The 14,314-nt window shown below is 40.5% G+C and overlaps 1 protein-coding gene across 2 annotated transcripts in view; it reads left to right on the top strand.

Annotated features, from left to right (window-relative positions):
* Cep120 (centrosomal protein 120) overlaps positions 1-14,314 on the top strand; it is a 59,759-nt gene that overhangs the window by 13,104 nt on the left and 32,341 nt on the right. For both annotated transcript variants that reach the window (XM_026783479.1, XM_005356110.2), the window contains 6 exons: positions 4,065-4,262; positions 6,324-6,551; positions 7,540-7,756; positions 8,971-9,148; positions 11,477-11,626; positions 12,224-12,406. In XM_026783479.1, the coding sequence (XP_026639280.1) occupies positions 4,065-4,262; positions 6,324-6,551; positions 7,540-7,756; positions 8,971-9,148; positions 11,477-11,626; positions 12,224-12,406 (1,154 nt within the window). The remainder of the gene's footprint in view (positions 1-4,064; positions 4,263-6,323; positions 6,552-7,539; positions 7,757-8,970; positions 9,149-11,476; positions 11,627-12,223; positions 12,407-14,314) is intronic.

Genomic DNA, 14,314 nt, shown 5'->3' with positions numbered 1-14,314 from the left:
AAGACGAGGTTGGCCTCGAAGATCTGCCTGGGTTCAAAAGCCTGTGTCACCACCACCTGGCTACATTTGCTTTGTTGAACAATAGACTTTTTGAAGAAATTAGCAATGCCAGGAACACTTGGTCGGGGATTGCATTTTACTTTGTTTATATCATCACAAGCATTGGCCTGTCGTCAGGGGCGCTAGGAGAGGATGAGGTGCTGTCAGAATCAGAGGACTTTCTTACACTCAGCAGAGTGGACAACATAAAATTTGCCTTTCTTACCCATCCTTAGTTACTTTTCTATTCTGCGATAAAACCGTGAGCAAGGCACCTTACAGAAGAGGGTTTATTTGGGTTTAAAGTTCCAGAGGGATAGGAGGCCATCGTGGCAGGAGGACATGAGAGGAAGTGCCAGGTCTGCTGGTAGGAAGCAGATTGGTGATTTTTGTGCACAGGAACAGGAAAAAGGTGGTTGTGCCTGCTCCCTGGGTACCTTGTTTCCAGTTGGGTGACTCTAAGGTGTTGAGTGTCTTCTCTCAGCACTTACTCAAAGGCAGGGAGATCGCATCTAGACAAACAAGCTTGCCTTTGCAGAGGCCGAGCAGCTGCTGAGGAAGGTTATGCCGAGAGCTCACAGGATCATAGAGGGCGGCTGCTTCAGGACTGGATGACTAATCGTCCTTCCTTCTTAAAGTCTTGAAAGCTTTGAATAAACCTCAGTGTCTCTGAATTCTAGAATGTTAAATAATATCTCATTCTCTGCCTTTAGTAGAAATTACTTGGAAGTTAAATGTACTATGAAATATATAAAAGCTGCCATAATACATTTTTATCTTTTTTTCATCAGTGAAAGAAAGTAAATACTTCTTCACTTAACTAAACTCACCTGAGGTAATCGTTATTAAGAGAAGTAGCGAGGTCCTCCAGACACTGTTTTGTTCTTACAGGCAGCCGTCGCTCAGAAGGGCGCTGTCCTGCATGCTGCCCTTTCAGTGTTACTAGAGCAAGACGGGGACGAAACAAGGCTTTTCTTCCGGCTTCACAGCTAGCCTGAGCCGTGGATGCTGGAGTCTGACTCCAGAATTGATGTTCTTTACAGTTATATATCTCAGTTCATGTGACTAAAATCTTCTCGATTAAACAAATTATATTAAAATGTAGGTTAAAATAATCAGTGTACTTTTATTGAATGTTAGATTCCAATGCTGTGCTGTAATTATAAGAATTGTCATTTTTAGATTTTTTTCAAGTATGAACTATATTATAACCTTAAAAATAATTTTTAGATTTATTTATTTGATACGAAAGAGTGTTTTTCCTGTGTGCATGTCCATGTACCATTTGTGTGCTTGCTACCCACTGAGGCCAAAAGAGGGCGTCAGAGTCCCTGGGATTGGGTAATGGGGAACAATCATGTGGGTGCTGAGAATTGAACCCAGGTCCTCTGAAAAGCAATGGCTGCTCTAAACCACTGAACCATCTCTCTAACCCTGTATTATAAGTTTTTTAGCCTAACAGTACATTTTACTTAAGTTTCATTTCATGACTGTGTGTAATTTATCCTCCATGTTCTGTGATATCTGACTGTATTTAAGGCATTTCCTACTGAGACATGAAATGTTCATAATGAATATTAAGAATTTGTTAGAAAATGTTTTATATCTTGCCTGATGTGCTGGCTCATCAGTGCTTGTAATTGTAGCACTTGGGAGGTTGAGGCAAAGTTGAGACCAGCCTGGGGCTGCATGAGAACCTTGAAGGGCCTCTAGCCAGCACAAGCATGGCAAACACGGCACTGGTGGCAGGCCTTGCCCTTCTCCTCTGTTCCCCCCCGCGTTGTTAAAAACCATTAGATTAATTCCTAAAGCTGAAAGCTTCCTACCAAGGTCTGTTTCCTTATCTGGTCATTTTGTCCTCTTAGACTGATACCAAGGTCCAGCTATCAAAGTATTGAAGCCCAGCAATTAGAAGCCCCCTCTGGCTGACCTAATTAACATGCACAGTTAAAATCAAACCCCTCATCCTAATGTGGGGTTTCCCTTTTCCCTTTATAAATCACCATTTGCCTGCGTGCTTTGTCTGTCCCATCTCTGTTCCTCTGGGAGAAATACCTTGCTCCCCTCCCTGTTTCCTTCCGTTTCTCCCTTGTCTTCCATCTCCCATCTTTGTGTCTTATTTCCTGCCCTTTGTCCCTCTGGGGCAAATCTCCTTTGTGCTGAGAACTTGGTTTGGGGTCCTGAGCTAATATTGATCCCTTCAATCTCAGGAAACAAAAGATGAGAAGGATGATGTTTTCTCTCTTATAAACAAAAATGCCATCTTTTAGCCACAAAAGTTAGCGCTAAAAGGTGACATTCCTATTACATTATGCAGCTACCAATGGTTTAGTCTTAAAGCTGTTTCTTGTTGTTTGTTTTTAAATAAAGGACATGAACTAAAATGTTAATATATTGATTAGTTTGGATTAAGGCTTTTAACATTTTCTCAGTTATACAGTGCCACTTTTGCTAGAATAAGAATTAGATATAAAGTATATGATAATAAGAAAAGCTTAATTTAAAATACTTGACTCCTTTCAAAAATAACTTCTACATGTTCATGTTGAATGAAATGAGAACCTGAAAACAAGTCTTTTGTCTCTTTGGTCTTTTCTTTTGTTAAATTAATTAATTGATTATTTAGTGTCTCTCGTAGCCCATGATGGCCTCAAACTCAGTGTGCAGTTGAGGATGTCCTTGAACTCTTGACCCTCCTGCCCTCACCATCAAGTATTGGAATTATAGGCTTGCCTTACAACTTATTTGCACATTTAAAAAAAATCAAGTTGGGTAACTGGGTGTAGTGACACATGTCTTTAATTCCAATATTAGGGAGGCAGAGGCAGGCACATCTCTCGAGTTCAAGGCAGCCTGATCTACGTAGGAAGTTGTAGCCCAGCCAGCACTGCATAGTGAGACTCTGCCTGCCCCATCCCCCAAAAAGATTAGGGACTGGAGAAATGGGTCAGTTGTTAAGAAGACTCACAACTGCCTATGATTCCAATCCAGGGAATCCATTGTCATTTTCTGGCATCCATGGGCATTGACTACAAATGGTGCATATATGTATATGTAGGTAAAACACTCACACACATAAGGTGAAAGTAAATAAATCATTTAAAAATTAATCAACTTAGTAATTTGGTGTTGTAAGGAGCCGTGGACCGTGTTTCTGGCACCCGGCCGCCCGCACGGCTAGCTTTATACCCGAAATAATTACATGGAATCTGTATTCTTTTAAACACTGTTTGGCCCATTAGTTATAACCTCTTATTGGCTAGCTCTTACATACTGATCTAACCCATTTTTAATATTCTATGTAGCCCACGAGGTGGCTTACCAGGGAAGATCTTTTTTTTTCTTTTTCGAGACAGGGTTTCTCTGTGGTTTTGGAGCCTGTCCTGGAACTAGCTGTTGTAGACCAGGCTGGTCTCGAACTCACAGAGATCCGCCTGCCTCTGCCTCCTAAGTGCCAGGGAAGATCTTAACCTGCGGCTGTGTAGGGTGGGAGAATCATGGCGACTCACTGACTCGGCTTCTTTCTCCCAGCATTTTGTTCTGTCTACTCCGCCTACCTAATTTTTTGTCCTATCAGGCCAAGCAGTTTTCTTTATTAGTTAACCGATGAAAGCAACAGATAAGATACAAAACCCACCTCCATCAATTTGGGATCAGTTAGAGAAGTAAGCAGTATGACTCATGCCTAAAACCCACCACTCAGGAGGCTGAGGCTGGAGGATTGTGAATTTCAGAGCAGCTTGTGACCATATCTCACAAAGAACCAAAACTGGGGCTGTGGCTCAGGTGTAAAGCACTTACCTAGCATCTCTAAGACTTTTAGTTTGGCTCCCAGCAGCACCATCGAAAGAAACCACTAGCCAGAAAGAAAGAGGGAAAAAAGGTAACTTGGCAGAGACTTTGAAATTTTGTATGGTTAATTTTAAGATTTGAAATTAACATTCTTGGAAAGATTTTTTTAGAGTACAGTGGACACATGTGGAGTGCCCTAGATTCTAATGTTCTTCTTTTCCTTACATGTTTAGTTAATTCCATGTACCATGAAGCTTCCAGAAAGGCAACCTGAGTTTTTCTTTTACTATTCTTTACTGGGAAATGATGTTACAAATGAGCCGTTCAACGATTTGATCAACCCAAACTTTGAGCCCGAGAGAGCATCTGTTCGCATACGCAGCAATGTAGAGGTTCTGCGTGTGTACCTGGCTCTCCATTCGAAACTGCAGGTCAGTGCCTCAGCAGATTGTTTCCTACTGGAGATGTTTTTAAAGCATTAAACATAAAGTTGAGCTTAGCCCTAACCTGTATTGTGTTTTAGTAGCAGAGATGGTTTTGCTTTTTTAATTTTTTTAGGTATTAAGTCATGAAGTCATTGAAATCACAGTTGCTTCACAATTTATGGAGTTAACACATTACTACCCAGTTACTAAGAGATAAATCGGTTATCAGTGTTACATAATAAGAGGTAGTTACTTTAAAGCTAATTGAGCCTGTGCCTATAGGCAGAGTGTTTATATTATTAGTGGAGGTGGTAGCTGTCTGTACACAGATTGATTCTTTTTTCTTTTAATATTATGTGCATTGGTGTTTTTCCTGCATGCAGGTTTGTGTGAGGGTGCAGGATCCCCTGGAATTGGAGTTATAGATATTTGGAGCTGCCATGTGGGTGCTGGCAGTTGAACCCGAGCCCTTTGGGAGCGCAACCAGTGCTCTTAACCTCTGAGCCATTTCTCCACCCCTCACAGATTGATTCTTGGTGGCAGAATTTACATTTTTATAAAAACCTGCCCACAAGTGTTTTTCTATAAGTACATTTCATTTGGATCCTGTTTAAATACAGATCTTGAGAGTAGTAGAAGTCACTCAGCTCTGTTTTATGGCTGTTGGCTTTTGATCAAACAGGTGAGTAGGGTATGCGATCCATGCATAGTTACATAGCCATTTATAAAGCCTCACCTGTTAGACTCTATTCTGGGTGGCTCATGAGAAGAGGCATTACATGTTAGGGTACCAAACCTTAAAGGTGGTTCTGTTAAACCCAAGATACCTGGAAGACTAGAGACTGTATAAAATATTACAATTTGAGAAAAAGCACTTTTAGTTTTATTCTGTATCATAGTCTTACCAAGACCTTTGACTTACCTGCTTCTAATGACCATTAAAGTTATAAAGATGCTTTGGGAGCTGGAGTGGTTAAGAGTGTGTTTCTCTGCTGTGAGCTGCCTGGAACAACAGCTCTGGGAGACCCCATGTCGTCTTCTAGACTCGGCACATGCACTCATGTGTGCACATACCTACACACAGACACACTCATGTTTGAAAATATTTTGTTTCTGGCATATGAAAAATGTTGTACATAAGAGCCGGTGAGGTTGCTCAGAGAGAAATGTTTCTCCTCTGAAGCCTGGCATCCAGATTTAAATCCCCGGAACCTACGTAAAGGTAGAACAAGAGGTGTCTCCACGAAACTTTCCTCTGCCCTCATATACCCACATATATATCACATGTGTGTGTGGGCACACACACACTAACAATGAATAAATTAAAAAAATCATTCAGTAACATTGATTCCATAATAGTCCAGTAGTGACTTTATTTCTACTCTTCAGAAGATGCTAACCTAGATGAGAGACGGCTTGTGGCTAGAAGCATTTGCTTTGTCACACAATCATGAAGACCCATGTTTGGGTCTCAGCTCCCAGATAGGCCATTAGTGGTTTCACATCCTATAATTTTACCATGGGGGTGGGCACAGGATGACTGCTATGGCCTGCTGGCTGCTAGTCTCACCAAAAACATGAGCTCCAAGTTCAAGGAGAGACCTTGCCTCAAAAGAACATGATGGAAGTTGATGAAGGTGGATGCAGTTGCACTCATGTACCCACACAAAGGGGTGGCCCTCCACACACTCTGAGAACGAGAAACGGTGTTTCACAAAGAAGTTACACCCACTAACACAAGACTCATGTACCCACACAAAGGGGTGCTTATTACTGCTGGCCCTCCACACACTCTGAGAACGAGAAACAGTGTTTCACAAAGAAGTTACACCCACTAACACAAGACTGAGATGCAGGCCAGTTATGGTTGCACGCATCTGTGTTACCACCCTCAGGAGACAGACGCAGGAGGACCAGTGTTAATCGTCATCACTTGAAGTGATTTTGTGAAGGTCAGTGAGGTAGCCCACTTCCTGCTCTCATTCTGTGACCTGTTTTAAAGTTTATGGCATTTAGGAAAAGGGGAAAATATAAAGTGATGTTTTGATTTTTTTCCCCTCATAATAGATTCATCTCTGCTGTGGAGATCAGTCACTTGGAAGCACAGAAATACCTTTAAATGGCTTACTGAAGAAGGGCAGTACAGAAATCAACCAGCATCCAGTCACAGTCGAGGGTGCGTTTACCCTTGACCCTCCGAACCGAGCCAAGCAGAAGCTTGCGCCTGTTCCTCTGGAGCTGGCCCCGACTGTGGGTGTGTCCGTGGCTCTGCAGAGAGAAGGCATCGATTCCCAGGCAGGTGGTGACTCTGCTTTCGTTCGTCACTTTCCCTGCTGTCACTCATAATTACACCCTTGAACCTTTGTAGAATTCCTTGGCATACAAGTCTTTTATTCTTCACTGGCGCCCTCATTTTACTGTATCTTCTTTCTGCATCAACTTTCGGAAAGCATGGTGACTCTGCTTGGCAGTTTGTGACTGTGCATAGGGACAGTCTTCTGTAGTGGAAATCATGTCTTCTGCTCCCAGCTTAGAGCTATTTACTGTGCCAGACAGCAGCCAGTGAGGGAAGGCGTGTGGTCTGGAGTCTGCAGTAGTGCTCCTTTGCTGGGCTAGCCTCGGCTACAGTGTGAGCTTTGATCTCTCCTTGACTCTTTTCTTTTCTCCTTTTCTCCTTTCTTTCTTTCTCTCTCTCTGTCTCTGTCTCTCTCTCTCTCTCTCTCTCTTTCCCTCCCTCCCCCCCTCCCTCCCTCCCCCTCTCTCTTTCTTTCTTTTTAATTTACCCAAATGAACTTTATTGTGTCTATCCGTATAAACAACTATATTGTTCTTTCAAAGAATTTATATGTAGGTTACATATAACCTATATTGCCTATAAAGACAGGAAAACTGGAATGAGAGTTTCAAAAGTGTGCTCATGTAAAGAGAAGAAGGGTGGAGAGGGACGAAAGAGTGGGAGAACGTCACCCCAGATGTCTGGGTTTGCTGCCATTGCTTGTCTAGGTAGGAGTAACTGCTCCTGGGGTCACACTGTAGGCCTCTTAGCCATCAGGATGCATTTTGGTACTCAGCTCTGGATATTATATTTCCTTCCTGTTCATCTTCCTTTTTCTGGTCCTAGATGCTTTAAGGAAATTTGCAAATTATGAAGAAAAATAGACTAGGAATGTCCAGACTGGGAAAGGAAGCATGTACTTTCTAAAAAAGCAACGCCAAGTTTTTTGCTTAATTATGAAGGAAAGTGTTTAGCAAATTATACTCTATTTTTAAAAATTGTTTTTAGTCTTTAATTGAATTAAAGACCCAGAATGGACATGAACCTGAGCATTCAAAGAAGAGAGTTTTAACCCCCATAAACGAGAAGACACTCGCTGGACCAAAATCACCAAGTGCGTCCCCTGTGCCACCTCAGAACCAGACTCCTCCAGTCAAGGATGACGCAACAGAAAGTGAAGTGGAGAGCCTGCAGTACGATAAGGATCCCAAGCAAAGCGCAAAGGGTAAGGCGTCCTTTTCCACGCACTGACGGAATTGGACTCTGCCGTCATTTGATAGATGGCTGAGAACATTCATGGCTGGCTTAGTGAGAACTGCAGAACTTTATTTGGGAATCAAATGTGTGAAGATACAGAGTTTCCACTTTAATGTCACTTTAGCCTACTAAACTTTTAAATAAGGGTTTGATAAATCTCTGCTTTTTATTGTCAGTAGTCTGTTCAAAAGAAATGAAAGAATATATATCTTTCAAGTAGCTTTGTTATACTAAAATTTTAGAGAATAGAGCCATTAATGGCTTCTCATAGTAAACTTTGTAATACGAGAGTTTGAGAATCTATGTAGTTTTTTAGATTTGATTTCTAATTATGTATAGTTGTTTGAGTATGTATCTGCACATGAGTGCAGGTGCCCACAGAGATCAGAGGCATCATATCCCCCAAGTTACCGGCACTTGTCAGCAGGTTCTTGGAATCGAACTTGTCTGCAAAAGCAGTATGTGCTCTTAACCATCACTGTGCTATCTCCCATCACCATATGTTTCTACTTTCATAAAGATGTTGTTTCCATTGCTAAGGCTCCATAGTTATAACCAGTTGTGTAAGTAGGCAGTGTGGACTAGGAGTTTAAGCTCACCTCCATCACTGAGTAACTGTGTGACTTAGTCACGCATTAAGCATCTCTGGTCCACAATAGGATTAGATTACATAGCTCTTGTCTTTCTAAGATATAACTTTTATTGACCTATTTTCTATGTGCAAATCACTCCAATTAGTTTATAAAAAGTCTTAAAATTATATCTGCAGCAAATCTTGTCTAGCCCTTCTAGTGATTGGATGTCCACGCACAGGCTCCTCTTGAATGTAGTCTCTGCCTGACAGGCTTTGAGCAGACATTGTTGCTTCCGTTCTGGTTGTTCTGAGGTTTTGCAGTATGTGTTGAGAGTAGCTTTACTCCCACTGTGAAACCCAAGTTGACCTTAAACTTGTGATCCTCCTGCCTCAGCCCTTAAGGAAGGAATTCCAGGAGTGTTCTACCATGCCTCACCCCAAACTTTTTCTTTATGTAGTTCTAGAATAGGAATTTGGCAGTATAGAAAAACCACTTTTTAAAATGCCCGTGATAGACTCATTTCATGTGTTCACAAAGCAGACCTGTCAAATTCTGTGATTGATGGTATATAAGATGACAGCTTTAATTGTTTTAATGTTTCCTTTAGGCATTAGTTCTGTACCTGCTTCACAGGCCCAGCCAGTGGCCACCTCCAACGCGTCAGAAGTGGTGACATCAGGACAGAAGATTGCTGTTCCAGCAACATCACATCACTTTTGTTTTTCAATAGACTTAAGAAGCATCCATGGCTTAGAGATTAGTTTTCCAGTCAACTGCATATTGAGGTGTGGTTTGATTTCGTTCTGGGAAAAATGCCTTTCATCTTTAAGCAGTGCCGAGAAATGTTGCCAAAGAAAGTGCAGCTGTTGTGAAACCAGCGGCCTAAATGGCAGTAAAGCATCCTGATGACTAGGTTTGAACCGGAGTGGCTCTGGGAGTGGGTACCAGGCTTACCTATTCTGTTGTAATAGTTATAGGCATTTATAATCATTTATTGATGCTGCCATTTAAGATATAATTTTGGTTGCTTATTTTCTGGAAAGAAGCACTACAGGTGGAAATTGTAGTTTGTATTTGATTTTTCTGTAAGACTGTATTACAGTGGATGCTGTTTTCCTGACACTTGCATCTTATAGCTGTGAGTATAAAACCCATGCTTGAACTTGAAATGAAGTATGTCCATTCAATAGAAAGAATTACTGCATGTAATCAGTTAAATGGCTTTATACCACCGTCTATTTTAAGGCTGTATATTCATAGGCATTTCAGACTGTGATATAAGTTAAACATACAGTGCTGTGACTGGAGGCATGCCTGAGTTCAGCTGCAGAAATCAGTTTACACTTGAGTGCAATTTTTCATTTGACTCAAGTTACTTCTGCACCTCCCATCCTTGGCTATGGATGATGCACAGAAGCAGAGACCCAGCACTGGGTGTGGTCGTGAACTCATGAATGAAAGTTTTCCACCTCTGCTCAGTTCTGCAGTTGACATACAGAATGCTTGGGATTATTACTTAGATGCACCTATTGAGACACAGAAGACTGGCAAAAGATTGTCTCTCAAAGGCAGCTTTTCTCAAAGGGTTTGCTTTTTTTATTTTAGAAATAGAATTATTACTTATTTACTGTTTGTTTTTTCTCTTTTTTGTTTTTTCCTTTTGCTGCTGCAGCAGAGTATGGTTTTAGTACACCCAGAGAAGATGCTGGCCAAGGGCATAGACATAGGTACAAGGCTGGATATATGAGAAGGAGTCTTACACAGTCCCATTTAGAAAGCACTAATAGTAATTTTTGCATTTTGCTGTCAGGATCATTTGATTAATGGTTAACTGCCCACATTATATCAATAATGTATCTGGTATTAGGGTACATAAGAGAAATTGATCAGTTTAGTAGGATGGCACATTTAGAAGTGAGCCAGTACATGAAGGAGAATAGTATTTCATTTGGTAAAGAGAGAGAGAGATACTATTCCAAACAGGAAGCACTTGGTCATGACCTCTTTGGCACTTGACATGGAGTTACCAGATGCTGGATTGGTGTTTGATTCATTAGAGTAGTGGCCTTTCGTTTGTTCCCTTTGACAGCTATATCATTATGCTCTACATATGCAGCTGTAATGGGATTTGTGAGGTAAGACTCGTATTTGAAAATACGTGGAACCTGCAGGTCTGCTGGGATACTTTTCTCCTATAGTGGGATGGTAAAAGTTGAAATCGCAGGACACAAATAACTCTGAGATAACTTGCTTCAGTGGGTCAATAATTACATTGGATATAGTTTTTGTAGGGAAATCAGATTTTTACTATTTGAGTTTGTTTGATTATAGTTTCATATATGAATAACAAGATGAACTAAAGAATAGCAGCAGGGTGAAGTTTAAGCAAGCATTACAATATCTGTAAATTTGTGTATGAATTCAGAGTAAGGCTTACATTTAATCTCATGTGGTTTCTATAATGAAAAGAAGAAACTGTGTCATTCATTTGGTGTGTACATAATAGGTTTGATCTCGTTTGTCTTAATTCTCTGTTCAAAGACAGAGAACTAAGAATGTGTCCTTTTGGCATTGCCTAAGGACAGCAGTTCTTTCTCAAGCTGTGGGTCACAACCCTTCTGCGGGTAGAACTACCCTTTCATAGGAGTCATGTATCAGATAACCTGCATATCAGATATTTACATTACGATTTATAACAGTAGCAAAATTATAGTTATGAAGTAGCAACAAAAATAATTTTATAGTTGGAGGGGTCACCACAACATGAGCAACTTTATTGTATTAAAGGGTCAAAACATTAGGAAGGTTGAGAACCATTGGCCTATGGGCTTTTTAGCCCATACATAACAGGACATTATTATATAAAGGAAAGTATGCCTTTAATATATGTTATAATTCAGTATATCAAGCATTTCTTGAGTGCCTACTATATGTCAGAATTTGCTTGTTCCTAGGATTGTCAAGATAAAAAGGATATGCTTTAAACCAGTCAGTCTGGTGTTTCTATCTTAACTTTAAAATTTATATTGGCTCATAATGTATACTTTTACAAACATCTGGTCTTCCACGTCATCTGTAGACTATACCAAGACTTTGCATTTCCTACATTCTAGGTACTCCTACCCCTTCTTTGGCAGTGCGGCTCCTATTATGACTAACCCTCCTGTAGAAGTTCGGAAAAACATGGAAGTTTTCCTTCCCCAGTCTTACTGTGCATTTGATTTTGCAACTATGCCTCACCAGCTGCAGGACACCTTCCTACGGTAACATAGTCCTCGCCAATGAGATGCCTTTGCTACGTGAATCTGTACAGTCTTAAACCTACAGTCATAGCTGCACTGGAGAATCCAGGAACTAGTTTACTGAGCCAGCAACATCTGTCCTGGTGCAGAGCTTAACATGGTTTATTGTAAGGCCCAGCTTAGGTGTTGAAGTGTTGGGGGAATCTGAGGAACGAGAGAGCCTCGCCCGGAGTAAGAATATTTGAGTTTGACCATTGAGCCACCAAGCATAGTGTATTTTCTTCATTTTCATTTTAGTTATGGGAAATAGATTTTTCAAGGAAAATTTAGGTCTATGAAATCTGCTTTTCTCAGAGTATCATGTTCTTAAAGGAAGAATAAAGGTTAGCTTCAGATTCTGTAATGACTTATGAAAATAATAATAATGTTCAAAGAGTTTTCTTTATTGTTTAGAGATACAAAGACAAATATTTGTTCTCTGGGGAGCTGAACCTTTAGCCATTGTGTTAAATAACTTCCCAGGTAGCAAACGTCTAAGTATATGAAGGCATTTAAAGACTGTCATTGGGGAGGGAACTGCTTCAGAGTTGTAATTGTGGACATGGTTTCTCTCTCTAGGATCCCACTGCTGGTGGAATTGTGGCACAAGGATAAAATGAGTAAAGACTTACTCCTTGGGATTGCAAGAATCCAGCTTTCTAACATCTTGTCTGCAGAAAAGACCCGGTTTTTGGGCGCTAATGGTGAACAGTGCTGGCGGCAGACTTACAGTGAGAGCGTGCCTGTTATCGCGGCCCAGGGGTAAGCCGGCAGCAGTGCCCACTGTGCTCCTCACGCTTGCGATGCATCTGCCTAAGAACCCACACCCTTGGTCCTGCCTATCTTCCTTCTGGCTGCTTTTCTTTTACCTGGGGCTGTGTTTATTGTTGTTTGCTTATTAGTTTTTTGATGCCCATTTACTTAGAAAAGTATAAGAATGTTTGTAAATATGATATCATGATTCTTATTCAGACTGCTGAGTGGTTTCCTTTCCATTCTTAGCCTAATAATTGTAAATTTTATTTATTTATTGTTTGTGAGAGAAAAGGAGTACGTGTGTGTGTGTGTGTGTGTGTGTGTGTGTGTGTGTGTGTGTGTATAGAGGTCAGTCTGTTCTCTCCTGCCACTTGTGGGATATGGGGATTGAGTTCAGATTGTCAGGCTTGTGTATAGAACCTCCCAGAACCATCACTGCCCCTAGCCCAGCAGTTTTGTTTTGTTTGTTTTTTTTTATATGTGTGTGTGGGTCTGATTGATTATATGTGTAAACCACATGTAGGGACCAGAAAAGGGCATCAGATTCCTTGGATCTGTAGTTGCGGACTGTTGTGAGCTGCCTGATCTGGGTGCTTGGAACAAAACTTGGGTCTTGCAAGTAGCAAGTTCTCTTGACAGTTGAGCCATCTCTCCAGCCTTTTAGCCTGATGATTTTAAAAAGGACCTGTTATCTGTTCTCACTATTAGAATGCTGGGGGCTTGTCCAGGGCTTTGTATACATTGAGCTGGAGCTCTGCTCCTGAGCTCTAGACCAGTTATTAAGATCTGCTCTTTGATTTCCTTATTTTAATGTAAGTTTATGATATATTTTGTTATTTTTTATTAGAAATGCTGTGATCTTTTTTGCTGTTATATAACATTTATTGCACTTTGAGGAAATCAACTATGAAACAGAAAAGGTCAAACTTCACCTAAGTTTTATTAATATCCTCTAGATAAAAACAACGCAGCAGATCTACTCCTCAGCTGTGATTTTTTTCCACTTGAAAATGTTTTAAAATTTGCCTGAAGTTTAAAGACTGATATAAAGGCTAGCTTTCAGTGACAGTTTTTAAATTATATTATCACGAATGGCTTGGGATATAGCAGTGATAAAACACTTGTCTGGCATCCACAAATCCCTGGCTTCAGTCACCAGCACCTAGGAAAGAAAAACAATAATACTCTAGTTAGTTTCTGACAGCTTAACACAACCTAGAGCCATCGTGGAGGAAGGACTCTGGTCAGCTAGGTCTGTGGGCATATTTGTGTGGCACTGTCATAATTGCTAACTGATAGGAGAGCCCAGCCCATGTGGGTGGTACATCTCGAAGATGATGGGCCTAGAGCGTATAAGAGAGCTAGCTGAGCATGAGAGAAAGACTCGGTGAGCAGCACTCTGCATGGTATTTTCTTCAGTTTCTGCCTGGACTTCCCTCAAAGATGAACTGTAATCTGTCAGCCAATAAACCTTTTCCTTCTCGAGTTGCTTTGGGTTATTGTTTTATCATAGAAGCAGAAAGCAAACTAGAGTAATGTTTCTTTTACTTGAACTTTATTGCTACAGTGAAAACATGTTTTCATATTTTAATCATTGGAATTTGTCAGATTACTTTTTTTGAATTAACAATAAAAATTGAGGTCCAAATTAATATTATATACCATTTATCCTTTAAATAAAAACCTAGTGAGAATATAGAAAGAAAAATTTCCTTTAGATAAAAACCTATTGAGAATATAGAAAGAAAAAATAAGATTCAGCAAAAATTTGAGATCTAAAAGTGCCGCTAAAAATTTCCCTTTTATTCTTTTCCACCCAGAGTCATATCCATAGACTGGAAGGTTTGTGGAAAGCTTCCTTCCCTTTGTGGATATGGAACAGTGCCTGGAGAATCAGTTATCTGTTAACAGAGA

Source organism: Microtus ochrogaster, chromosome 18, assembly GCF_000317375.1.
Source record: "Microtus ochrogaster isolate Prairie Vole_2 chromosome 18, MicOch1.0, whole genome shotgun sequence".
Lineage (NCBI taxonomy): Eukaryota > Metazoa > Chordata > Mammalia > Rodentia > Cricetidae > Microtus > Microtus ochrogaster.
The sequence above is the reverse complement of the archived record's forward strand: the minus strand, read 5'-3'. Positions and strand labels throughout refer to the sequence as shown.